The sequence below is a fragment of the Notamacropus eugenii genome, chromosome 1, assembly GCF_028372415.1.
Source record: "Notamacropus eugenii isolate mMacEug1 chromosome 1, mMacEug1.pri_v2, whole genome shotgun sequence".
Taxonomy (NCBI): domain Eukaryota; kingdom Metazoa; phylum Chordata; class Mammalia; order Diprotodontia; family Macropodidae; genus Notamacropus; species Notamacropus eugenii.
Window position 1 is genome coordinate 46,168,212 of NC_092872.1, and position 27,855 is coordinate 46,196,066.

Sequence of the window (27,855 nt, forward strand, 5' to 3'; positions counted from 1 at the left end):
GGGTAGGCTCTGCTGGTTGAGAGCCACTGAACTGGGGGGTTTTCCCTTTTGTTTGGTTTCCTGCCTTGGTTTATTCCACTGTAGGTTTATGTGCAGGGTTAAAGATTAGAAATGAGTCCCCCACTGCTCCTGGGCTCAGAGCCACACAGGTATGATTCTGGAACTCATTCTTTGCTCCTTGCAGAGGTAGGACCTCTGCTCTCACCCACAATCACTCCTTTCTACTTGGATCTGTGACCTGGAACCAGGTAATGGGTGACAGAGCTGCCAGATGGCACGCATTCCTACTCCCAAGGATAGCAGAGGGGTGGGACTCTGGGATCTTTCAGTACAGCTGTTCATTCTTCTTACTGTCCTTAGGTGCTGGGCTGCTCCCTCCTGCTTGTTGTAGTACCACTGTTGTACTGTACTGCACTCCTGGCCAGGCCCTACCTCAAATGTCTGCAGACACTCTTAATCTGCCTTCTTAAATTGCCACAGACTAGAAAAAAATAACTCACTGTGACTTTCTTGGCTTTCCTGATTAGAATTTGGTCTGGTGCTCTTTATCAGTCATTGCAGAGGAGGATGTGAAAGAGTTAAGGAAAAACTGCTGGCTTGTACTTGCCCATCTTGACTCCACCTCAACAATAATGATTTTCAGGCATGCTGGCATGGTTTCTCGATAACAGATGAGGCTCTCATGCTTTCCCAGGTGTCAATGGAATGAAGTATGTGTGCTTGATCCCATGCTTTTCAGCATAACGTTTTCAGCAATGATGTTGGATGCTTTCAAGGAGGAAAAAATGGCATCAAAGTCAGCTACCGTATTGATGGCAAATAAAGTAGACGGAGAGTTGGTATGTGACTTTTTATTCATACATGATTACATATGCAATGCAGCCTCTGAGGCTGAGATGCAACAAAGTATGAAACAATTCCCAGCTGCTTGTGCTAATTTTGGCCTAACAATTAATACCAAGAAAACAGGTTCTCCATCAGCCAGCACCACACCATCTATACATGAAATTGTCAGGTTAAGTTCACTTACCTTGGCAGTATACTTTCCAAGGATGTCCACACCTAGATGATGAGATTGATGCATGGCACTGCCAAAACTAATTCAATGTTTGGGAGGCTCCAAAGGAAAGTTTGAGAGAGAAGAATAAGTATTAGACTGCCTACCCAACTGAAGATCTACAGAGCTACTGTGCTGACCTCACTGTTGTATGACTGTGAAACTTGGACAGCATATCAGTGCCACGCCAGGAAACTGAATCACTTCCATTTTAGGTTGTCATAGGAACATTCTGAAGATCACCTGGCAAGATAAGGTACCAGACACTGAGGTCCTTTCTCGAACTGAACTGCCAAGTATTCAAATTCAACTGCAGAGAGCACGACTGGGCTGGCCATGTTGTTCAAATGCCAAAAGTATATTTGCTTATAAGAACATTCTTCCAAAAACCCACTCAAGGCAAGTGTGTACATGGAGGTCAGAAGAAGCATATCCTCAAGGTCTCGATGAAGAACTCTGGAATCAACTGTGAGACATGGGAGACACTAGAACAGTACCACTAAGCATGACATGCCTGCATCCAAGAAGGCCCTGTACTCTATGAACAAAGCACAATTGTAGTAGCTCAAAGGAAACATGAGATGCTCAAATTTAGAGACATTTCCGCCCCAGATGTTCATATGGACTATTTGCCTCTACCTGTGGTAGTCTTCCAAGCTTGTACTGGTCTAATCAGCTACAGTCGGACACAATGTACCCTGACCTCAACATCAACGTAGTGATGTCGTTTTGGTCCTCTTCAAGAAGGAAGAACCAACCAACCAATGATTTTTCAAAGAGGATTATGCCGGAGAGAGGAAGTGCTACTGTGCAATAAGAATTTCTGATAGTAAATATACCTGCAATAAGCACATCTGAAGCAACTTTATGGTAACTTGAGACTAAAAAGCATTATTTTATGAATAAAGAAGTAGATGTTAATATCCGTATTATAAATACTCTGGTTGCTGTTGTTTTTTAAGTGTAGCTTACAAAACCTAATCTCAATACCTAATTTATAACCATAAAATGTAAGATGAAATTGGCCCGGGTGGTCGTCTGGTCCAAACAGTCATTCCATGCAGGAATCCCCTCCACAACATACTGAACAAGTGGTCATCCTTGAACAATTCCAGAGATAGGGAATTCACAATTTTTCCACGGCAGTCGATTCAGATGGGAGCCAGTTTCATGTCTAAGCAATGTATCTATCCAATATTTTCTATGTAAAAAGCTACAAATAAATTATGACAGCTGCAAATTGTCCAAAATCTAAACAAATTTCACTGTAATGGGGCAAATTCTGGGCTAGTACAAAATGGTGCCTGGACAGTTAGCTCATGTGCTGACCGAACATATACTACACAAGAACCAATATTTTTAGTCTGATTTAAAATTTTAACAATATATTCTACTCTCTAGAATTTTCTTGTATTATGAATATCTCATAAGTGTAACACTAGAATCTAAATTCTACCCAACATTGTATATAATTTAATAAGACAACGAAAATTTTTCTGTGGACCAAAGTTGGGAATTGTGTTAAAGGCATGTAAACAAGGAAATGAGGCTTATGAAAAATATGCGTAATGGCATTATTCTACTTTAAGATAACATGATTTTGTCTAACATCAGAGTCACTTCATTGAGGCCACAAGGAGTACTAATGAATGCCATTTCAGCTCCTAGCAATAAGTAGTTTTATTGCTTACCTGCTGAGTACAGCTTCCTTGTCTGCCAAACGACTCTTAATTTTACTAGTCAGGTAGTCCAAAAAAAGGGTCCAGATATCCAAACAAGAGAAGTAACCTTCATGGGTAGGCTATAACACAAAAGAAATACAGATAATGAAATTAACAAAAACAGAAATCACTTGTTTTTGAAAAGGCTGTTCCTTTAAAAAGTTAAAAACAAAAGCATGCTACCTCCTAAACAAATATTCCTCTAATATGTGAAATCAAAGAATATTGGTTCACTTTTGTATAAACAGTCCCTTAATTTTTTCTGCTGACAACCAAGTTAAAAGCTTTATACATAGTTACAGATAAACTCTTTTAATAAATATTAAGTAGAAGTAGTGATGTGAAGGAGAATAAATAAATATATCTTCTAAAACCAAAAGTCTGTTTCAGTGGCAGAAAAAAAAAAGTAAACAATTGAATTTAGAATTTCTGATTAAAATGATAGGGTAAAAAAGTTGCCAAAAAGTACAACTCTCCTACACACTCTACAAAATATCTGAAAAGGACCTCAGATAACAAAAATGATAAAAAGCATCAAAGATCTTCTGTCTGAGCCACAACTGTACAAAAATATAACCAGAACCACGCAGAAGTTGGGAGCAGGATCACATCAGGGAAGCCAGTTCAAGTCCCAATAATCAGATCTGAATACTACAAGCACAGAGGGAAGGGTTGTGCCAAGGAAGACAATGCAAGCTCTAGTAAATGGGTCTGAATCCAGCAGGTGTTGTAAATAAGGACATTTCGGGGCTTCTCAATTCAGTAAGAGAGCCATAACTGGGGCCTGAAGCCAGATCCCAGCCCTGTCCTAACAGAACAGAACTGGGGAACAAGGTGTGAGCCTGCATAAGCCACTGTACAGGGAAAAGAGGGCCACAGCAATAAACAAGGCCAAGTCAGGTCTTAAATGTCCAAATGAGAAGATCTTGTAAGAGATCTAAGACCAGTACAATCGCTAACCTTCAACTGAGACAAGTTGTTGTTACAGCAGGAAATGGTACCAACTCCTCACTGGAAATTGTTCAAGGAGGAGGAGACAGAGAACAGACTAAGGCCAAAGGACCACCTGGGGCTAAGACAGATATTCCATCTAGTCTGAGCAATTCCATTCCAAATGGCAACAGTAACAGCATTCGAGCTACAAACCAGAGAGAACCAGAGTGGGCCTACTCAACCCATCCACAAGTGCCAGGAGAGGCAAAGCCTGGCCCTCAAACAAAGCTCCCGACCAACAACTCATCTGGGTAATCCACTCAATTCAATATAGGTAAACAGAAAGAAACAAAAGACAATGGAGAATCCTATGGGTTGTAATGCCAAAGAGGGAACCCCAGAAGAAGAGAATAATAACACCTCAAAGGAAAAAAACTGCTTGGCCACGAGAACGAGATCAGCCAGAAGAAATCAAGCTAAAAATAAAAATTAAGTGTAGAAATGTAGAGAAAAAAATTACTAAGTATGTATATAACTCTCCAGGTATTCTCCAATCCGCATACGTAGGGGCAACTAGCAAGGCCCTAATTACCAAAAGTAATTTCAAACAATTGCAGATCAGGGCCTCTTCATTTCATAAATGAGGAGAACTGAGGCCCAGAGAAGCTAAACAACCTGCCAAAGGTCACAGAGTTCTAAGTAGCAGAGGCCATGTATAAAGCCAGGATTCCAAAGACTATTCCTCCTTCCACATACTGCCTCTCATGGAGCGCTATATATTACTTTCTCCCCACTACAAGGCTAACTCAGACTAAACACTCTTTACATACAAGGCATAGTTCTACAAGCCTACCTCAAAACTTTTCACTTGGCACATTCTGCCCCCGCTGTCTAGTCTAAGCCTTCCCCTTCCATATGACTACCCATCCTCTAACACGGGCTGCCTCACAGCAATACCATTCCAATGACCCAAGACTGGGAGGGCTGGGGAGGTGAGGAGTGGGGAGGGGTAGAAGAGCGGGGTAAGAACAGCACGTATCAATACTAGACAAAATTCTCCTCAATCCTGGATTTTGCAGCAGACTACCCCTGCTGTCATGTTCTCTCTCTCTCACTGATCTTCTGTCTCTCCCTATCTCCTGGCTCCTTTCCAACCACCTACAGGAAAGTAAAGACATAAGCCAAAAATGATCACAATGTTCAAGATGTGGAATTTCTTAATCAAAAAAAACAAAAGATGTTCGTTTTCAGGTTTCCTTAATAGTTCTGATGAGATGTTCCAAGTTATCTGACTACTTCTCTCTATTTATGCATCTTAAATTTTCTTCTGCACCTGGTTCTCTTCCAAATTTCTAAAGTTTTTACTTCTAAAATGGGCATAAAGAATTTAAAATCCATTATTGTACTGCTAGTGGGAGGGCTAATCCCACCTAATCCAATCTTGCTGCTGCAGCCATTATACACAAGGATACCACTTTGCTTATTTTGTGGGAGAAAGGGCTTTCTGCCCACACCTTCCTCATTCTTGAAAAAAGCCCTCGCTTGGTCTGGCCTTCCTACCAGATAGTTCTACGTTTCTCCTCCCTTTCATGGCTAGACACCATGAGAAAGTATCTAGACTTGGGGCTTCCACTTCTTTTCCTTTCACTCAATCCTAAACCCCTTGAAATCTGACTTCCTACTTGATCATTCAAATGAAATTGCTTCTCCAAAGTTATCAATGATCTCTTAACTCCAACAGGAGCACAGGAGCATTTTAAATCCTCTAAGACAGCTGCTGTCCCCCCTGACATCTTTTCTCCAGTGTAGTAGAGGGGCTTCAATCAATTGTCATACAATACGATCCCAAGGACTTTCACCAATCTGGTTGCCCTCTTCTAGGTATTCACTATCTTATCAACAACTTTCTGAAAATACAGCATCCAGAACTAATCATAGCACTCCAAATGTGGTCTGGCCAAAGCTGAAAAAATAGCAAATGATCAACTCATTTCATCCAGAATACTTTATCCTCAATACAACCTAAGATTACAGGAACTTTTGAAATTCTGTCATATAAAACTACTGATTCAGATTGGGCATGCAGTCTACTAAAGGCCTCAGATCTTTTCCACATGAACAGCTATCTATCTAGGTATCCCTTCCCTATTCTGTATGTATGAAATCAATCTTTTTAAATTAAAGTTTACAACTTTACATTTTTCCCTTTTAAATTTCATTTAATTCTATTCAGCCCACAAGCCAACCTGACTACTCTTAGGGTCTGGACAATCAACAGATTCTTATTCTGTTCAACTATATTATTAGGCTACAGTTCTCCATCTTGTCCATAAGAATGAGGACAAATTTTATCAAGTATTTTACTAAAATCTAAATAAACTTTATCTCTAGCATTATACTGGACCAACCAATCTAGTAAACCTGTCAAAAAACAAAACTAGGTTATTCTGACATGTTTTGCTCTTGATGAAATCATGCTGATTTTGTTGCTTTACCCTTACTTTTCTAGATGCTCTAATTCTTTCCAACAACTTAAGATCAATCTTAGACCTTCTCCCCCTTTTTTAAAACTGAGATACTTTTCTTTCTGCAAACCTGCAGTACCTTTCCTGTTTTCTACAGTATTTCAAGGATCACTGACAACGGCTCACAATAATATCTGTCAGTAGAATACAGTTCATCAGAGCCTGGTGATTCTTGCTTCTGCCTTCCCCATTTGCCTTCACTACCAACTCCCTATTAGCCATTACTACTTCGATCATTATGGTCCAAAGATCACCCTCCTTGGCAAACAAAACAAGAGTTAAACTGCTTTACCTTATCTCCTGTCCATTATCATCTCATTTACTCCAAATATCAGATCTAGCCTTTCTTTGACTCTCCTCTTTTCCCTAAGATAGTTTTTAAAAAACACATCACTGGAGAGGCATTTGGAGGACAGACCCACATCGATTATAGACCCCTGTAGTATTGGATTACAGGTAGTCTGCAGTATATACTGATGATAATACTGCTACTTTGTTTGCCTACATTGATTTTCACACAAAACTTTGCCAAGGTGCTACCCCTTCCCTTCCTCTCCTACCCTTATATTTTCTGCCAGTTCCTGGATTTGCTTGTATGCATATATTTTCTAAATAAACCATTTCATTTAACTTCTTTCCCCTAATCTGTTCCTTTTGAATAAGGTATACCTTTCCAGAGATACATTTCAATCACAGATGTCATCCCACAAAGTATCTGTGATATTTACAAAGTCAAGTTTACCAGCTGGTTTTGAAATTTATCTAGTTGTATATTTGTGTACAAACATCCCAGGTTATGGTTTTATCAGTTTTCTTCGATTTCTGTCTCCTGTAAACATCTGAGTATTTCTACTATTCTTCTTTGAGAGCTACAACTACTCTGTTATCTAGACAGTTTCTCTGTTAACTTTATTTTTCAGTTTAAAATCCTTTAGATTTGCAAGACTCCTGGCAAATACAATACTATCCCTTGTTGGATGCAGCCCATCTCTAGCCAAGAGCATATTATTCCTATATTTGAAATCTTTGTTCAGAAATCCAAATCCTGTTCTCAGATACTATCTAACCAGCTCTTTACTTCACAAATCTCCTGCTCCCTTCTGAAGCCCTTGATCAGCAATGGTGACATCCAAAACACATCTTCACTAGCCTCATAATGTCTGTTCCTCTCCCAAGACTTCATAATCTTCAGCAATGTTTTCTATAGTGATTCTGGCAGCATCATTTGTGCCCAAATAAATCACCAGATGTGGACAGTGGTTACGCATAGCAACAAGCCTTAAGAGCCTCTCTGTGTGATTCAAGATCCATCCCATGGAGGGAGACATCATACCTCTCTATTGTTAATCAGGCTGACAAACAGTTGCCATTACTTGCCTCATAGTCTTCTGACCCTTACTGGATGATTTCTCACCTGTGGATCCACATCATTATTCCCTGGAGTACAATGTAGTTCCTTCCTTCTCAGAAGATTCAGCTCCCTCCTCCATGGGAGAAGCCTCTGGTGCTTAGCACCCAACAGTCTCTTCCCTTCTCATTTGTCACAATCTTCGACCCTCCAACCTCCTGACACAGGTCAGAAATCCTTCCCTTCTGCTTCTCCAAGATCCCTTTTCTTGTTTTCTCACTGATATCATAGGATTAGAAGATTCTGTGACCTTTATTCCATTTTTAAAGAAACACTTCATTTTCTCTGATGTTCTAGAAAGATGGGGCATTCTTCAAGCCTCCTTAGCTTCTCTTCTAAGAGAAAGACAAGCCTGTATAGCTTGATTATACCTTCTCCCACTCAAATCAGGGAACAAGACTGCTTATATAAAAGCATACCAATACAGGACAAGCTTCAGAGATATGCCCCCTTTTTCTACCCTTGAATGGATGGACAACAAGCACAGCCTCCCACACTCGGTGCTGAATTTGGAAACAGAAGCTGTGGTTATGAATTCAAGGTCTGTTACTTAACATCTGCATGATAACAGCCATATGAGTTCTCCTTTCTAAGCTCCATTTTCCTCACCTTGTAAAAGAAGCAGGTTGACTATGTAACTTCTATGATCCCTTCAAATTCCTAAACCCTAATTCTCTATTAGAAACCCCTCAAATTCTTCTGTCTCTTCCAATCTCTCTACACCCATTCCAACATTTTCAATCTCTCCTATCTACTTCATACTTCATTTCCAACACCTTACCACAGTATCTTCTTTCCAGGACCTCCAAGTTAACAATGGTGCTCCGTGCCCTTCCCTTATATGTAACTGTTGCTCTTTCTTTCTGTGAATCCCTCTATAACTGAAATCTTTCAATACGTCTTCACCCTTCTAATATTCCTAAATCCTTGGGACCTACTAGCTTCCAGAAATGGCTCATCTTTACTACTCAATACTTTTTTCTCCTAGGTGTGTCCGAGGACTGACCAAACTCCATTAAAACTATTTTAATTTCCTCTCTCCCTCTAAATTTATTTTTCTGGCCTCATAAAGGAATATTTTTTTAAATCTACTTAAGATTAGTTGCTGTAATAAAATTTAATTTAATTCAATTCAATAAACATTTACTAATGTCTACTATAGATCAAGGCATTACGTTACCAAAGACAAAAATACAACAGTCCCTACCATCAAGCATCTTACACTCGACTAGGGGATATAATAATACAGATGTAAATAAAAGGTAATCTGAAGAAAGAGAGAGCACTAACAGCTGGGACACTGTGGGGGAAAGGCTGAGAAGGAGCTTGCTTCCTGCAGAAGACAGCACCTGAGATGAACCACACACAAAAAAAAAAAAGATTATGAGTGACAAAGATCAGTAAATAGCACGTTGCGAGGCATAAGAGATTTGCTTATACAAACACATGGAGATGGAATATGGAATGCCAAATTCAGGAAACAGCAAATACAGTCTGATTTAGCTGGAATATATAATTCTCAAATTCAATTTAATTCAACAAGCATTTATTAAGTGCTCACTATGTATAAGACACTATGCCAGATTCTGAGAAAACAAAATTTAAAAAATCCATTCCCTGCTTTTAAAGTACTTCCTTTCTAGTGAGAATAAAACCTGGGGGCACCTTGAAGGAAATGAATGCCAGGTATAGTAAGTAAATAACCTAAAACACAGTCAATGAGGCAGAAGATGGAATGCTGAGTTAGGGGAATACTGAATAAGCCAGTTTGGCTGGAAAGTAGATTGTGTGAAAGGAAGTAATCTGAATTAAGTCTGGAAAGGTCTTTAAATGTGAAGCTGAGGATTTTCTGTCTTATACTTGAAAACAAAAGAAACTGAAGATTCTTGAGAACGAGAACGACACAGTCAGATTTGTGCCTTAGGAAGATTATTTTGGCAGCTCTGTGGTGACTAGGTTAAGAAAGAATTTAGAAGCAGGGAGACTATTACAGTTGTTCAAGTGACAGGTAAAGAGTACTATAACTAGGGTGGTAGCTGTAAGAGGGGAGAGAAGGGACTACACACACACATACATATGAGAAAAATTATGGAGATAAACTAGAAAGACTTGGCAACTGATTGATAAGAAGATAAGGAAAACAGAAGAGCTGAAGACGACTCCACATTTCAACAAGGGATTATCTAGAAGGGTCATGATACCCTAAAGAGAAATAGACAATTTGGAGCACCGCAAAATTTTAAGGGGGAAAATAGTGAATTCTACTGCAAACTATTTAACAACCATATGACATATGACCATTTAACATTCAAATCAACGAAAATAAAGAGAAATACATAGACCAAAACAACTCTAAAGTTTTGCCACACACATATCAAATTGGTAAATATGACAAAAAATAGAACAGTCAATACTGGAGGGAGGTGTAGAAAGACAAACTCTCCAATACACTGTTAATGGAGCTGTGAATTGGTGAACTTGTCCAACTATTCTGGAAAACAATTTAGAGTTATGCTTAAAAAGTCACTAAAATGTCCGTACTTTCTGACCCAGAGATCCTATTACTAGCTAGGTATATACTCCAAGGAAGTCAAAGAAAAAGGGTCTGTTCGCACCAAAATAATCACAATGGCAGTTTCTGTGGTAGCAGAGTACTGGAAACAAATTCAATGATTAAAGAATGGCTATCCCCAACTGATAAATGGTCAAAGGATATGAACAGGCAATTTTCAGAGGAAGAAATTAAAGATATCTATAATCATATGAAAAAATGCTCTAAATCACTTTTGGTTAGAGAGATGCAAATCAAAACAACTCTGAGGTACCACATCACACCTATCAGAGTGGCTAAGATGACAGAACAGGAAGATGATAAATGTTGGAGAGGATGTGGGAGAGTTGGAACACTAATTCATTGTTGGTGGAGCTGTGAGCTCATCCAACCATTGTGGAGAGCAGTTTGGAACTATGCCCAAAGGGCTACAAAAATGTGCATACCCTTTGACCCAGCAATATCAATTCTAGGACTGAAACCCCAAGAGATCATAAAAATGAGAAAGGGTCCCACATGTACAAAAATATTTATAGCAGCACTCTTTGTAGTTGCTAAAAACTGGAAGTCAAGGGGATGCCCATCCATTGGGGAATGGCTGAATAAATTATGGTATATGAATGTAATAGAGTACTATTGTGCCATAAGAAATGATGAACAAGAAGACTTCAGAGAGGCCTGGAAGGACTTATACGATCTGATGCTGAGTGAAAGGAGCAAAACCAGGAGAACTTGGTGCACAGCAACGACCAGTGTGCAAGAGTTTTTTCTGGTAGACTTGGATCTTCATAGCAATGCAAGGATATAAAAAAAAAAAATTCCCAATGGTCTTCTAAGGCAACATGCCTTCCACATCCAAAGAAAGAACTATGGAATTCAATTGCAGAATGTAGCAGATCATTTTTTTTGTGTGTGTGTGTATTATGTTTTGGTTTGTTATATGATTTCTCCCATTTATTTTAGTTCTTCTACACAGCATGACTATAGTGAAAATGCATTCAATAGGAATGTATGTGTAGATCCTACATAGAATTGTATGCTGTCTTGGGAAGGGAGGGAGGTGATGGGGGGTAGGTAGGGGGGAAAAAAATCTAAGTTTTACGGTAGTGATTGTAGAACGTTAAAAATAAATAAAATGAATATATATTATATATATAAAGTAAATTTTTAAAAAATGGCTAAACAAACTATGGTACACAATATAATTATTGTACTGTTAAGAAACAATGAATATGAAGGATTAGCAGGACAGGAAGACATACAAACTAACTAAGAGTTAAATCAGTTAGTCAATCAACTATTAAATGCCTACTATGTGCCAGATACTGTGCTAAGTGATAGAGATACAAAGAAAAGCAAAAGACAGTCCCTGCTCTTAAGCAGCACACAGTCTAATGGGGGAGACATCATACATGTACATGAGTCTAATTAATGGAGGAGACATCATACTATGTACAAATAAAATATATACAGGATAAACTGAAGACCATCTCAGAAGAAAGGTACCAAAGAGAACTGGGAAGGTCTTCCTGCAGACTCAAAGAAAGCCAGAGAAGCTAAGAGGTGAGAGATGATGAGGAAGAACATTCCAAGAACAGGGCGCAGACTCAGGAGACAGCGTGTCATCTGCAAGAAACAACTAAGAAGCCAGAGTAAGACAACAGTTTCAGTAGAGTAGTCTGATCAGAAGCCAGTTGCAAGGGATTGAGAAATAAATGGAAAGTGAAGAGGTTAAGGCAATGAGTATAAAATGGCTTATTCTAGGAATCTGACAATAAAACAGAGAAGAGTTGGCAGGATAAAGCAAATGGTCTGACGATGGAGAAAATCAAACAAGTTTGCCAGCAGTAGGGAAAAAACCAGTAATAATAAGAATGAAGATGACAGAGATGGGATGATTAAGGGTGAAAGCTCCTGAAGAAAATGGAATAAGACAAGGTCAAAGGGACAAATAAAAGGGCTGACTATGGCAAGAGCTACCTTTTTGTCAGAACTGGAACTAAGGAGTAGAGACCAAGAGATGAGGAAGAGGAGGGATATTGAGGAGTGGAGAGGGCTCACAAGAAATGCACTCATTTTCTCAAGGAGTTATAGGATACAAGGATTCAACGTTAGCATGTCTGCATCCTGACTCCTTTTCTCTGTAAAATTCCTCATGAAAAGTACATGGAACTAAAAGTTTCTAATTTTAAGGCATTTTTGAAATTCAATTTGTTCCCTTCAATTTAATGGCATTACCTAGAGAATATGAGGACTTATAATAAATTAGCATTATGCAGTGCTTTAAGGTTTATAAGGTTATAAGAGTAAAAATACAATATTAAAACAAATGAACATTAAATGAAAAAAAGTAATTTCATGCCATACCTGATGAAACGTGTACTTGAATAACAGTGTCAAAAACTCTACCACTGGGAACTGGGAGTAGGATTCTATCCTCCTCAAATGGACACTCACAAAGAGACGAAGAAAGTCAGTAAACTTCTCGATGTAGCTAAATAAGAAAAAAGATTACAAGGTAAAAATCTTGTAGTCTACCTTCAATGGAAATAACTTTAATGAGATAAATGAAATGCAAGATTAAACAGCCCAAATCCTTTACATTACCAAAACACATTGATTTAACCAAGATATTTTCAGTTAAAAACAAAAGCCTGCATCAGTTACCTACAGGACACGCAACCCTTCTCTCCATTAATACCTGAAACATAGCAGAAAAGTAACTTTAATGCTTAGATAAATGAGGCCTTCTGATAAGCAACTGCTCTCATATTTCCCCAACTAACTAGTGGCATGAACCATATAAAATAAAATGAAAGGAAATTAAGCTAACAAATTGATAGGTAGGTCCTATCATTTGTATAGCGTAATCGAGGTAACTCTGATTTCAGAGGCAAAGATCCATTAGTCAGATGGCATAATTATGAAAGTGTATGCAACCAAAAACCAGAGACGAGCTGATGATCTTCAAAAGGGTTAGCAACCTACTAAAATATTTCTATTTTGCAATCCAAATAGATTTTGTTCTTCTACTACTGATGACAATTAAATATTGCATGCCCCAATTACCTCCAAGAATTCTTTACAGCAGGAATGAAACATTTTAATACTTAGAAAGATGCAACAACCTGCCCTATATGGAATCATAGAATATTAGAGCATGAAAAGACCTTAGAGTTCATCAGGTCAGGAACCTGAGGCCCAAAGATAAGAACTGACTGATCTGTCCACTAATTGCAGGAACAAGACAAGGACTCAGATCCCCAGATTCCTCTCACTCTCCAGTTCAGCATTTGTTCCACTATATGATGCTATCTCAACCCCCACCCAAATCCAAAGATTTTTCTAATATAATATCACAGATAACCATGTGCCAAAATGACCAGGATAACAAAATCCTCTGATTAAATGCACAGCACATCACTCTCACATTCAGAAACTGTCATTTCAAGCCCCTAAATACCAAAAGGTGATTGGAAAATGAGATGGATACATGTTTTTGATATTTAATTAAGGATACAAAGAATCATCTAACCTAGAAAAAGGCAAGCCTACTAGTAAAAGAAATTCTTCACTGCAATCACTAGGTACCACTTCACTTCACTCAAGTTCCCTCAGTCCACCTGAAATAGCCAGAAATCAAACTTCCTCATATTGTCATAGGGCCCCCTAACTGACTTGATCATGGCTGGCCATTGCTTACTTTGGGGCCCATATTAATTCTAGAAAACATAGATGGAAATGAAGATTTACAATTTATATGGTATTAATTATTTCATAAGGATAAAGGCTGAATAGATCACTGGACCAAATACTTAGGAAGACTAGCATTAAAAGTACTTTTATTTTGCACCCTTTTTACCAGAATCTCCAGAGATTCTGAAACAGGCATGGCCCCTCAAATAGAGAGATTTGTGTGAAGGCTCCTGTCCAAATCAATCAAGAATGGAACCTCCTCCACCCTAATCTAGTTTCTTATATATTAAATGTACATGTGTAAAATAAATCCATTTTCTGTTCCTTAGAAAATACACTCAATTCTGAGTCATACAAACTAATGGAACACAGAGATTGAATGCATGGACAAATAAAATACAATACAAAAACCTTATTACTCTCCAGGCCAACCTCTTAATTAAAAAATTAAATAAACCTGATCAAGCAGCAATACTAACTAATCTTTATTCACCTCATTTTCCTTCCCTTGCCCACCTTCTGGTACAGGTGCTAATGAACAGTGAAAGAGTTAAGAGATAAGAAGTTACAGAGAAAAAAACAGAAGCAAAGGACCCAGTTAAGCAGCTCCTGAACTGAGAAATGACTATCATTTTTTTTAGAATTTGTTATAACAGACTCCTGAGAGTCATAAAACAAGCACAAAATATTTTTCGTATCACCTTTCTGTACATGCACAGCTCGCCTTTCTCAGTGCAACTGGAAGCATATAATTGAAATATAAAAATCAAAGGAAGCAAAAAAGTTAACTTTAAAGTTTACATACAGATAAACTATTATGATTTTCCACCCACATGTAAGCCCGCTCTGTGAAAACAGCACTGTCCTCAGAATAAAACACAAGGCAATTTGTTCTTAATGGCATGTTTCCCAGTAAAAACTCAGAAGGCAAAAAGTTACGAACTCAGAGAAAGAAAAAAGATATTTTAAATAGAGAATACTACTTCAACTCTTAAATTGCAATACAACAGTTATCTTTTCATTAACTTGTTGTAAGTAATTAGGACACTTTTACATATTAGAAAGTCTTTTTAATGAAGCTAAAAAAGGATGTTGGAAAAACTGTTTTCAAGAAAGCACTGGTACTCTTAATTGATCTGGTCAGTTGCTACTTAAAATAACATCAAATTAGAGGGAAAGAATTTTATTACTGTTAACAGGGTAGGAGTTCTTCCATGAGTATACAAAGTTTAATATTTGGAATGGAGAGACCCAATATATTCTTATATCAGTTTTATTTCTCTTAATTTATAAAATTAAGCATATAAAATTAACCAAGAGCCAAATTTTAAAATTAATCTATAAGTTATACACTCCATGCACGTGTATTTACATATCATACACTTAACAGTCCCATAAAATTGCTATTGGTACTGGAAAGGACACAGATTTCTCAACTACATATAATCATCAAAAGTGACCTGGGAAAGTAGTTAAAGTAGTAAACATTTTTGCTTCCAGGCAATCTGTAATTGCCTACTAGTTCAATATAATGCACCCACTTGGAGGCTTCCAAACACACTCAACATGAATGTTCTTAAAATAAGCATCCAATTTCCCTCTTGCCTTTTTGTAGCATCTTGTTCATGAAAGGTGTAAGATACATAACTGACATCCCACTGCAAGGGAAAGAAAGAATTAGACCCTGACTCAAAGAGCTTCTATTTATGCTCCAGTGGATGTTTAAGGAAGGGTTCGGGAGCGGGGTTACAGGCAGATAAAGACCAACGCTCTTATCTCTGGGTTCCACTCAAAAGAATGATAAAGAAGCCACAAAGCTTTCCATATAAATCTATCTATCTTTTGATGAAAATTCATCAAGTAATATTCATAAAACTGACAATACTTCCACACCCTGCAAAATGTCCTCGTCACTTCCTTTTACTTACAAAAAAAAGTTCTCAAAGCTAAAAAGCAACACCAACTGAAAAGGGGCAGATTGCAATTCCTGTACCTCCACGTGCCTCTTCTGATGTTCCTGGCTATGAATGAGGGACAGTTTCAGTTCTCGAACCACCTTATACCTGTAGTCAAATAAGTAGGGGAGAAAGGAAAAGGAGGAAAGGAGGGGGAGGAATAGGGGACATACAACAAAACCTAGAACCACCACAATGACTTTTCAAACTCAGTCCCTTTCCCCTTAGGCCACCCCAGCCCTGAAAGCTACAGTCAGGCCTGTACTTACCATCACACACCTACCTTTCCGCTCTTCTTTTGGAGCTCCAAATTCTGAAATCAAAGAGGATTAAAGACGCTATGCACAAGAGCAATGAACCATAATAACCCTGAGTACATAATTCTTACTCTGCCATGGTTTCTTTCTCTTACCTTTCATCTAGTTCTTCTAGCCTGCTTTTCACTGTGTGAGCATTATTATCCTTGGTGATTTTCTGCAGGAGGTAAAAAGTCTGCTGGAACATTCGCAGTAAATACTCTTCAAATTCCATAGGCACACAGTTCTTAGACATGAGTTCATTGATGCAAGACATGGCCAGAACTCCAAGCCTGCCACGTTCCTGACCAAGGACACAGTTCTGATTGCTGCCATTGACTGACGCCATCTTTCTGGCCCGAATATCACAGCCAAATCGAGCAAAGTGGAAAATCGTGGTAAGGAGGGATGGGGTGATGCTGGTAGACAGAGGAATCCAGCTGAAGAGATGGGCCAGGCACTCCAAAGCCAGGGAACAGATATACTCACTCTCTGAATCAAGGATAGGGATTGGCTGATTTAACAGTTTGGCTGCACTAGGACTCTGCAACAGGTTACTTAATAGATCACCTGAAAAATTAGGGGAAAAAATGTTTGAAAGACTATACCCAAATCATCTTTACAGAGTAAGAAACATTTCAATGATCTAAGTCATTCTCAGTAGGCTTGTAAAATTACCACATATGCCAGGGTTCTGTTGGTTTTTTTCTGAGAATCTGAATATTTAAAATCAATTAAGGTTAGTATAAAACATCTTATTTCAGAAATTTCCTAGTATAACAACCTAAGAAAGCCAATTCTGATTTTTCCTCAAAATAATTTCCAGGTCTTTATAACAAACCATTTCAATCTCCTCTTCTACCACCTTTCCAGCTTCATGTCACACATCATATACCAGCCAATCTAGAATCTACTAACCATTGTTTCCCACATACCCTAAACCTTTGTCACACCTATGCTTCTGCCTATGCCCTAATGCTCACCCCCATATGCCTGTAACTGAATTTTTGCCATCCTTCTAAACCCAGTTCAAAATAACTGACATAAAATCTTTCCCAATATGCCAGTCAAATGTTCCTTCTCTGGATTTCAAATATCACTATGGACCTCTCTAGTTTGCACTGCTGTTCATGTTTTATATCATGGATGTACCTATGTCCTCTCTGCACCCTTCCAACTCCTACCCCCACATGCCTTAAAGACAGTGTCACATAGCAAATAGAGTGCTAAACCTAGAACCAGGAGACACCTCAAGTCTTCATCTACAACACTCACTTTTTGTCCTGGAGACCCTGGCCAAGCCACTTAACCTTTTAGGGCCTCAGTTTCCTCATTCTATAAAATAGAAATAACAACATTTGCACTACCTACCTCAGAGAATGGTTATAAGCACAGTTCTTTGAAAATCCTTAAAGCTGAAATAATGGATAATTTCAAAAGCACTACCACATGAGTCATAACTACTAGCTTTTGTGCTCCATGAGGAAAGGAATTGAGACAATGATTTTTATAAATAGTAGTACTGTGCATGATTTTTCCCCCTACCATTCCATCTCTCTTTTCTGGTAGAAATTATGCCACTTCCTTCAGTCATTGCTACTCCTTCCCGAAGCACACTGGGGATGTGAAGGGACCTAGGTTTGTCACTTGACTGTCACTGACAGAGAAAAGAGTTTCTTATACAAAATATCCCCTTTCTCAACTGAATGTGGTCTTCCTTCCAATCTCACATCTGAACAGCTGCATGGGGCCTCATGCCACTTTCCGCAAACATGTTATCCTGTATTTTGCTCTACTCTCCCTCTGTAACCTTCATATTTTAAACTACTGTCAGCCTTGGCTGCCACCTGTCTTAATTTAACTAAGAAATTATGAATTTAGGGGCCAAGAATTTTGCCTTGTGGAAACTACTCTCTGCTATTCAAACTTCCACGGCAAATGTTCTCATACCAATAACTATTTCTAATACGTTTCACTACCATAAAGCAAAAGGAAAAGTGCAACCCCTTCTTCCAACCAACACCTGCTCTCCTCACCGACACACTGAAACCAAGGCCAACACTGGTTCAGAATACAAACTGATTTATAAAATGTTGTGAAAAGAAATAGCGGAAGATTATTGCACTATCACCTCAAAACAGCAAAAAGTGGTAGGGGGGAAAATTATTCTGTCTAAAACAAAGAATAAGACTAGATTACAAAGGATCATTCCAACAGCATTTTAAATGAAAATAAAACAAATAGAAGGAAAATAGAACAAATATGCCCACGTTTCTATAGCAACTCATTCTCATCAATGGCATCAGAATGATCACACTGGGACTCCATCACCTCAGCACACAATACACATCTAGGTCCCAACTAGTTAATAACATATCCTCTGACGTGGCTATATAAATTCTAATTGGCACAATTCAAAGTTATATTTTTAAAACAACTAATTCCAGCCCAAAGGGAGTATTTGATATGAATCTGAATAAACCGCTTTAAGGGCATTTGCACTGATCAGGACTTGGCTGTACTACATACAAAGAAGTAGAAAAGGCACTTAAGATCTTGACACTAGGAGGAGTGGGGTGAACAAGACTGAATATACACAGAAGAATCCATGCTGAAGGAAACAGAGAGAAAGGAATAAAAGCTCCTTTCTCTTTCCAAATATTCATGTCTCCACCAAGATTGAAATTTCTTTGAAACAACTAGATCTCACATGAGGCAAAAGCCACAGCTGCAAAGAACATCAAGGATGTTACAAAAAACAATACAGAAGGCTTGTGTCAATATAACTTAATGTGACTCACAAAAAAAAATTAACAAAAGCATTTCCATTCAACTAAACATATGCAGTAGATAACTATACATAACTTCAATTTGAAAGCAGCATAGCGTAATGAAAAGGGTTAGTCTATCTAGTTATAACTCTGTCACAAATTCATTTTTTGACTCTAGGCAAGTCATTTCCCTTCTCTGGGCCTTAGTTTTCCTCTGTAAAACAAGAAACCTAGACTAGAAACTTTTTAATAGTCCCTTCCCAGCCTAAAACTTTCTACCAAACTATGAATAAAATCTACCAATCTCTGTCATTGAAGTGGTGACACCATCCTTTAAACAGAGTTCTGCCTTCCTTAAGACTGCCCACAACATTGTCAATGTAAACGTAACCAAGGTTAACAATTCAGCTGTAATAACGTATGTCAATAATGAAATCTGATACAAAAACTTCTCTTGTGCCTGGCGCTCTTCATGGCTGAATGATGTTTGCATCTTCTGGTGTTATTTACTAACTCAAATGGAACCCTGCAGATTGAGAAGGAACCAGCTTGTACAGTACAGTCACACAAAAGCTATTTTCAGATTAATATTTAAGACTTTATTTTTTAACAAACAAAAACTCAACAACCATTTTAATCTGCTTAACATATGGCTCATCGTGCAAATAATCACAATGTAACTATTATTGGCAGCAGGTTGAGAAACACTACTATTTTAAAATGCTTATTGAGAATACAATTCAGTCCAGGTATGACTACTCCTCATTTATTCTACAACTTGGGTTTAAAACTGCAGTGTGAGAGAGGATATTTCCTGACAGTTCTACTCCTACTATCACTCTCAACATCTGTAAATAAAATTTTTTTAAAAATGAGTCCTTTCACACACAGTCCCTTTACACCTGGCTGCCCCAACAATTCTCAAGGCTACTTTCACAAGAAAGGTATAAGCACTTGCAGACAAATGTATACAAATAAAAGAACTTAAAATTAAGTAAAATTCAGAATGGGGAATGAAGATAAAATGAATGAGAGAAATTAAAAGTTCTCAAAAAAACAACCATATGAAAGACTGCCCAAAATCACTAATAAAAGAAATGGAAATCAAAACGACTTTGTAGGTTCACCTCATACACAGTAGACACTGGCAAGAATGATTAAAGGTGCGAATACTCAATATATGAGACACTGTAGTAAGGTGGGCACATTAAAATGCTATTGGTAAAATGCTAAGCTGGTCAAGGAATTCAGAAAAATAATTTGTAATTATGCTTAAGTCAATAAAATGTCCATACTCACTGACCCAAAGATCCAGCATTAAGTATATATCCCCAAGAGGACAAAGATAAAAAAGAAAGGTCCTATATACACTAAAATATTTTTTGTAGCAGCAATAAATTAGAATAATAAATTAGAAACCCACCGATTAGAGAATGGCTAAATAAACTGACAATACCAATGTAATGGAATATTACTGCAGCACAGGAAAAACAAACATGAAGACCACAGAAAAGCCTAAGAAGACATGAAGTGAAGTGAAGTAAGCAGAACTAAGAAAATAACAGGTGCAGTGACAATGGAAAAACAATCAGAACAGAAAGAACTGAACACTTCATAACAACCAAGCTTATCCCCAAATAAGAAATGAGACCCTTCAGTGGAGGGGTGGGGGACTATGTGTATGAAATACTACATACAGTATCAGATTCAGATGATATATTCATTTAGTTTTATGGGACTGCATTTTTTTTCTTTTTTATGCTTTGTTACAAGGGACGGTTCTCTAGAGTAGGGGAAGTAGGAGGGGCATATATGGAAATAAAGGTAATATAAAAATCAAAATTATCAATTAAATTTTTAAAAATTAAGAGCAGAAGGAACTTTAGAAGATCATCTAAATCTACTGTATATTTTCCAACTCTCCAGAATGCTTTATCTTCAAATATCAGTCATGCACCTGGCTGTGCTACCTTGGCTTAAGTAACATACATAGGGTAAACATAAATTCTAGCCAGCATTACAGACAATGGTTTGTGTAACTAGTTAAAAATAACCAGCTCCAAATACAAAAAAAAAAAGTGACTACTGTATGCAACTTTGGCAAAATTATGCTGGTTTCACTTTCAATGTTTCTCCTTTGTGCTCCTCAATGGTAGTATGCAGAGATGAAAGGCAGCACTACGAGGCATGGAGGTTGAAAGAGAAATAAGACATATGGTAGGGTACACACGCTCACTAAGAAGAGCCAACAGAAAAAAAAGCTGCTGGCCCAAGATGAATCCCTCAATAAACATGCCAATTATTTTGTTGTAAACAGCAAGAAATAGCCACAAATTAAGTCCTTGAAGACAGACAGGTCCTACTTCAGAGCAGCATAGTTCTCCCAGGCCCACTGAGAAGCTACTGAGGAGATCCTCCCACTGAGGAGATCCAAACGGATCAAGGACTCACACAAAAAAGGTAACATTAGAAATAAATTAGAAGAGCAGGGAAGAAACTGCCTTGCAAAAGAAGAGTTCATGATTAAAGCAAAAGAGAATATCACAAAAAATAAAATGAAATCTGATGACATAAAAGTAAAAAGATTTTGCACAAACAGAAACTCATGAAGTTAAAAAAGAAAAAGAAACAAATATACCAAAATATCTACAGCCACTCTTTTTGTGGTGGCAAAGAAGTGGAAACCAAGAAGGTGCTCTGCACTGGCTAAACAAATTATGTTATATAAAGGTAATGTAATACTATCGTGCTGTAAGAAATGATGCAAGGGACGGTTTCAGAGAAAACTAGAAAGATTTGTACGAACTGAGGTAGAGTGAAGTGAGGAGAACCAGAACAATTTCAATGACAGAAACATTGAAAAAATAAATAAAACAAAAAAATTTTAAATGTCAAGAGAACAGAAAGCCAGAAAAAAATCACAGACACACAGGACAGCTTTGAAAGCTACATGTCAAATGTATTACATATTTAAAAAGAAGACAAAGTTGTACAAGAGATTTGCAGATTCATGTACACTATTCTTTCTCCTGTTTTTGAAAATACCCATTTTATTTGGTGTCTAAGTTTGGGATTGAAAAAAAAAATAAGTCCTACTGCTTTCTACGTAGCTTCCTAGCAGAGACAGAAAACAAATATATAAAAAGAATAAACATTACCATTCATTTAAATCCTAGTCTGATGACTCTTAGCGGAAGAAAAGTAACCCTAGGTTCCCTTGTCTCCCCAGTCTAGAAAGGTTTCAAGTCTAGAGCCTGTGATGGGATATGTACCTATTGTCTTAGCTAGAACCAGCCTAGCTAAGTTCAGAGAAGTTCTATCACCAAAAGGTTGACTAGGTAATGACTTTGTCAGGCACAACAACTCACAAAAATCATCAGCACAGAAAGGATCTCTGTACCAGCAAAGGGACACTCACTCCAGCGAAAGGGTAAGTCTCGACATCGTGAAGCAATGTCATCAACAAGAAGGAAAAACTCTATCTCAGAGCAAGAAGTCAACATCAAAATGACCACAACAAAAGGAAGCAAACAAGGAAAAAGGAAAGGTGTGCAGCTGTCATAAAGCTCCTCCATCAATTTAAAGGGAGGAAATGGAAATGACAATTTCCACTGTTTGCTAGTAAAGCTCCCATAAGGAGAAACTCATCTTCTTTTCATTTTTGATTTTCAGTCTTTATTCTTCTCAATCTGGGATCTCATCTAAAAGACTACAGGCTCTGTTTCCATCTGCTGTGGTAAGCAAAGGATCATAACAACACCTCTGACAAAAAAAGACTTAAGGAATTCTCCTATGGCTTGACTAATAAACAGTACGTTCCTCCTATCACATCCTCCTTCTGCTACACCCAGTTTTATCAGTGGCTGGCTAGGGCTCTTCCTTCAGCTCCATACATTAGTTTTCATCCTCTATTCTACACTTAGGTTCAGAAAGATTAGTTATTATTTTAATAAGAATGTAGATAAGAAATTAGATAAAGCACCTCAGGAGCCAAACTGATATTAACTAAACCAGAATCCAAACAGACACAGGGTCAAGCTGTTAAATTTGGTATTAAATTTGTTAATTTTTGTTAAAATACCATTCAGTTTATTCCTACAAATGACAAGTATTTCTCAGAACATGAATTTTCTTAGTTTAAGATAAAAGAAATTAACATATAGATTTCCTTTATAATTGGGCCTATGGTGGGAGAAGAAATCAATCTTTAACAAGTTATATAGTTTAACTAAGGATTTTGACAGACCAAAAGATGCCCAACTAATTAAAGCATATCCTTTTTTTTTTTAAGAGAATGTTAAGTCATCAACACTGTGATCAAATAATGAAGCAAGGTCTGATGACCTCATCTGGAAGGTTCACTTTTGGAAAATACTGCACAAGCTATTGCTTCCCCCTTTTAACTGTTTAAAAAAGGGGGGAGGAGGGGAAGAAGGAATCATAACAAGTGAATATTATGAGTTTTTTGTTTTTTCATTTTTAAAAAGAGGAAGAGAACTTGCGGGATTACCTAACTCCTTTGGTTTGTAATTGAGACCAGTTCCTCAAACAACATTGCACTAAATTCAAGATCTGGAACAATTTCTAAGTAGAAATGACGTATCTCCCATTTTCTGCTGTGACTTAACTTTGCCGGTACAGAAATGTGTACTTGCATATTTGCATTTAACATTTCCAACAACCATAAATTCAAAAGGTGGTAACAAATTCACTTTCTCTTGTATGCCACAAGGAAAATGGGTTTCTTTGGACACAACTACTTAGTAACCAGCGCATACAACTAAATGGAGACAACTAGTATTTATAGTTCATTTAAAAAAGTTTTCAATCAAGTTAACTGCTACAGTCAATACTAATAACAAAACTTGCATTAATCCATCTAAAGAGAAATCTAGTTTGAAAGCCATTCCACACTATCAAAAATATTTCCTTTTGCAAACTACCAAAAGGAAGAATTTAATGGCATCTTTAAATGCCAAAGAAGCCAAAACTGTCACCTTTAAAACTGTTTCTATTTTTATTCTATCAACTAACCAATGAATCATTTAAGTTGTACATATCTACCCTAAAATAAAAAGCTCTTCACAACTGTACAGAACTGTCTTGTAATATCTTAATCTAAGATTCTCTGAAGTGAATTTCTTTTCAAAGTAATGGTATTTTGATAAACGGAGTTAAAAACAAATAAAAATCTGAAATAAAAGCAGTCTTTTTCTATCATAAGCTTTTCACAACTCCATATTTCAAATGTTAAAACTAAATTGAACAATTTGAGCTAGAGTTGTCTAATTTCAACAGGCCTTTTCCTTATGAGAAAGATGTAGAAATTATTTTAATAAAACACTTCAAGTTTTACTTTTCCTTATGGGAAAGGTGTAGAAATTATTTTAATAAACACTTCAAGCTTTACTGTAGAGAAAGTGCCAAGTCACAGGACATACCACTCTACTTGAAAAGGTTTTGTAACCACTTAGTGCAAAAACAAGAAATGCTCAGAAACAAAATTTTTTCTGCCTACCCATCCTTGAGAATGGTCATTTTACTTGTGAAATAAATAAGTATAATTTAGAATTATTTGACCACCATTGTAAACACACAAGTTTTTATTCAAATTATATGCAACACAAAACTGACATGAGTCTAAGTAATAACAAAATAAATCACACTATACAATGCTCCAATCCACTTTGGTCATCTTCAGTTCTGAGTTAACTGTGGGCTAAAAGTACATTGAGCGGTAATATGGCAATCTCTGGGCTGGGTACTTACTGAGCAGTTTCAATGTATAGCTATAAAACTGACTTGTTAATCTCACAACCTACGGGCTTTGGCCAGTAAAGGGCAGCATGCCATAACTGAGGAGGAAGGAAAAGACCAAAGGTATCAGACTACTGAGACTAAAAATTCAGAGTGAAATTAAATAAAATGCATCCTTTTAGAATAAGCAAAAAGTGAAAACAAAAGACTTCTTTTAGATGTGATAACTGTTGCAGTTCTGGAAGCAGAAGACCTGAATCTGCGTCTTGACTCTTGTCAATGACTATATGCATGCCCTCAGGAAGGGTTCCACCTCTATAAAATGAATAAATCTCTACAGAGCATTATGGATCTAAACCTATGATTCTATACATTTGTTACAGTTCCTTACAGGCAGTTAAGAAAAAAATATGCAAAAAAGGGTCAAGAAAGTTATCATCTTGATTGATCTGGCTACAATACTGCTCTTAGACACGAAGTTTACAACAAAAGGATATCATGGTATTGCAAACCATACCACTTTCTCCTGCAGTCGGGGACGGTGGTGGAGTGGCAGCAGTAACACTGTGTTTGTCCCAAATGGTCTCCAAAATGCCTGCAAATAGAGAAATACAGTTTACTAGTCAGTCAATCAACATTTATTAAGTGTCTAAGGTGCCAGGCACTGTGCCAAGTGCTGGGGACAAAAAGAATCAAAAGACAATCCCGGCCCTCAAGGAACTCATAAACTAGATCTAAGCACACCTACCATGAAAAATGTAATTAGGAAGGCTAGGGGAAAGGGGTTAGTGGAGACATTAATTTAGGTAGTAATTTTAGTCAATTAACTTGTGGTTGAAGGAGAAAGGGAGAAGGGAGCTACAAAACTGACACAAGACTGCTATCCCTCAAGGAGTTTAAAATCTGGCTGAAGACTGACACACATGAAACAATACTACCAGTATATAATGAATAAATTAAGTATTCATAGGATCATAGATTTAGAATTGGAAGAGATCTCAGGACTCAATTTCTCCAACCCTATGATCCTGGGACTTAACTTAGCAACAGGCAAAAGGGAGCCACTGAAGGTAACATAAAGAAAGAGTTTAAAACCAGTCACTCACCATTTTAGGTACCTATAACAAATCAAGCGACTTTACTAAACACAGGGAAACAAAGATGAAAAAGATTAACCTCTGCCCTCAAAGAGTATATGCCATTATGGGAGGGGAGGGGAACAGAGGAGAGAGGAACACTGGAATATAATGCGTACACAAATAAGATACCACATAATAAAGACAAAGGAGATCAAGCACTAGGAAAATCAGATTGGGGAGATTCTAATTGGAGGGAGGAGGAAAATTATGGAGGTTGCAGTGATGAGCCATACTTGAATGGAGCCCTGAAGAATTTCAATGGGCAGAGATGGGGATGGAGTGGGGAATAAAATGCATGAAATGTACAGAACTAGGGTAAAGGGCAGGAAAGGATTAAAAAATAGCAAGTATTCCAGTTTGGGTTAGAGTTTAAACATGCATGAGAGGGATAAGTGTGACATGATGTTGGAAAGGTAGGCCAAAGCTAGACTGTGAAAGCCCTTAAATAATATGAGGGTTAAGAAGAAACTTTTATAATATCCTATGGGCAATAATGAACTACTACAAGTTTCTGAGCAGAGTAGTAAAATAAATGGTCAGACTGGTCAATATGAAAAATTCTTTTTTGGCAACTGTGTAAAGGGTGAACTAGAAAAGAAAGAATCTATCTAACCAGACATTTAATTAAGAGGAGGCAATTAGAATAGGCTAAGTTAGGTGTGATATGGTCTGAAACAAGGGTGGTAACCACTGCCAAGGGAAAAGGAATCGTGGAATCGTAGATTTAGAACCAGAAGAACTTCTAGCAGATCCTCCTCATTTTACAAGTCAGCAGAGCCCTCATTTGAACCCAGGCACTCTCAATTCAAATTTCACTACACCACAATGGCTTTTAGATCCAAGACATATCATGGAAAAAGACTCAACAGAACTTGTTCACTGACTGGATGACTAGGTGAAAGATTTATATCGTACACGACAGAGAGGATGGTGATGATTAGTGTAAGGAATACAACAATAGTGATGATTAATGTAAAGACTAGTTTGGGACAACATATATTTGAGGTGCTGCCAATGGGATATCCAGGTAGAGGTTGGAGTTAAATAAATCTTACACAGACCCACAGACATACACAGATACACACACAGAGACACAGACACAGACACAGACAGACAGACAGACAGACAGACAGACAGACACAGACACAGACACACACACACACACACACACACACACACACACACACACACACACAGGAGTCATTTGCACAGAGTTAATAATTGTAAATCAAAAGAGGGAATGATTATCTCCAAGGAAAAGCATGTAGGGAAAGAACAGAGCCAAAGGAAGAACGTTGGGGGAAACTCACATTGAACATCTGGGAGGAGGACACTGAACAAACCATGAGACAGGCAGGAGAACAAGGAAGGAAACATGTCAAAGGAGTTAATGGAGAAGAATATATTCAAGAAAAAGCCATGGTCAACTGTGCCAAATACAGCAAAAAGCCTAAGAGGAAAGAAACTAAGAAAAGTTACCGGAAACCTTTGAGGAACCTTTGAGTTGAGTGGAAAGGCCTGAAGCCAGACTGGAAAGAGTTCAGAAGCAACTAGATGGTAAAGATGTATAAATAATAAACAAAGAATGATGGCTTAAGGAAATAAAAGTGTCGGAATAAAGTTTTAGGATAGGTGAGTAAATTAGCAGACAGCAAAGAAAGAAAGTAGGAGAAATAAAGAAAAGAAGTATGGGAGAGAGTGTGAAGGAATGAATCAGGAATGGATATATGAGATGACTAGAAAGTAGAAATGATGTCAAGTTTTGATCAAGGCTAACTTGAAATAATCAGGGTAGACACAAAGAAGTAGATAGGGGAAATAAATAACATGTTTATTAAGCAAATAATCTGTAGAATCTTCTGCAAGTCATTGAAGGAGATACAAGGTAAACATTATTAAAGCATAATTAGACTTACTGATCAATGATTTGGGATTCAAAGTTCAAATCTTAGCTCACCTGATTTCTAGTTGTGTGATTTTGAGCAAGTCAATTAACAACCTGACCTGGGTTTCTTCATTTGTAAAGTAAGAAAAATAATTCTGCTA

General features: G+C 37.5%; 1 protein-coding gene across 4 annotated transcripts in view; it reads right to left on the reverse strand.

The window, feature by feature from the left end:
• Positions 1-27,855, reverse strand: part of XPO6 (exportin 6) — a 119,254-nt gene that overhangs the window by 60,042 nt on the left and 31,357 nt on the right. For all 4 annotated transcript variants that reach the window (XM_072598173.1, XM_072598155.1, XM_072598164.1 and 1 more), the window contains 4 exons: positions 25,188-25,265; positions 16,259-16,712; positions 12,563-12,689; positions 2,749-2,858 (listed from right to left, as the gene is read on the reverse strand). In XM_072598173.1, the coding sequence (XP_072454274.1) occupies positions 2,749-2,858; positions 12,563-12,689; positions 16,259-16,712; positions 25,188-25,265 (769 nt within the window). The remainder of the gene's footprint in view (positions 1-2,748; positions 2,859-12,562; positions 12,690-16,258; positions 16,713-25,187; positions 25,266-27,855) is intronic.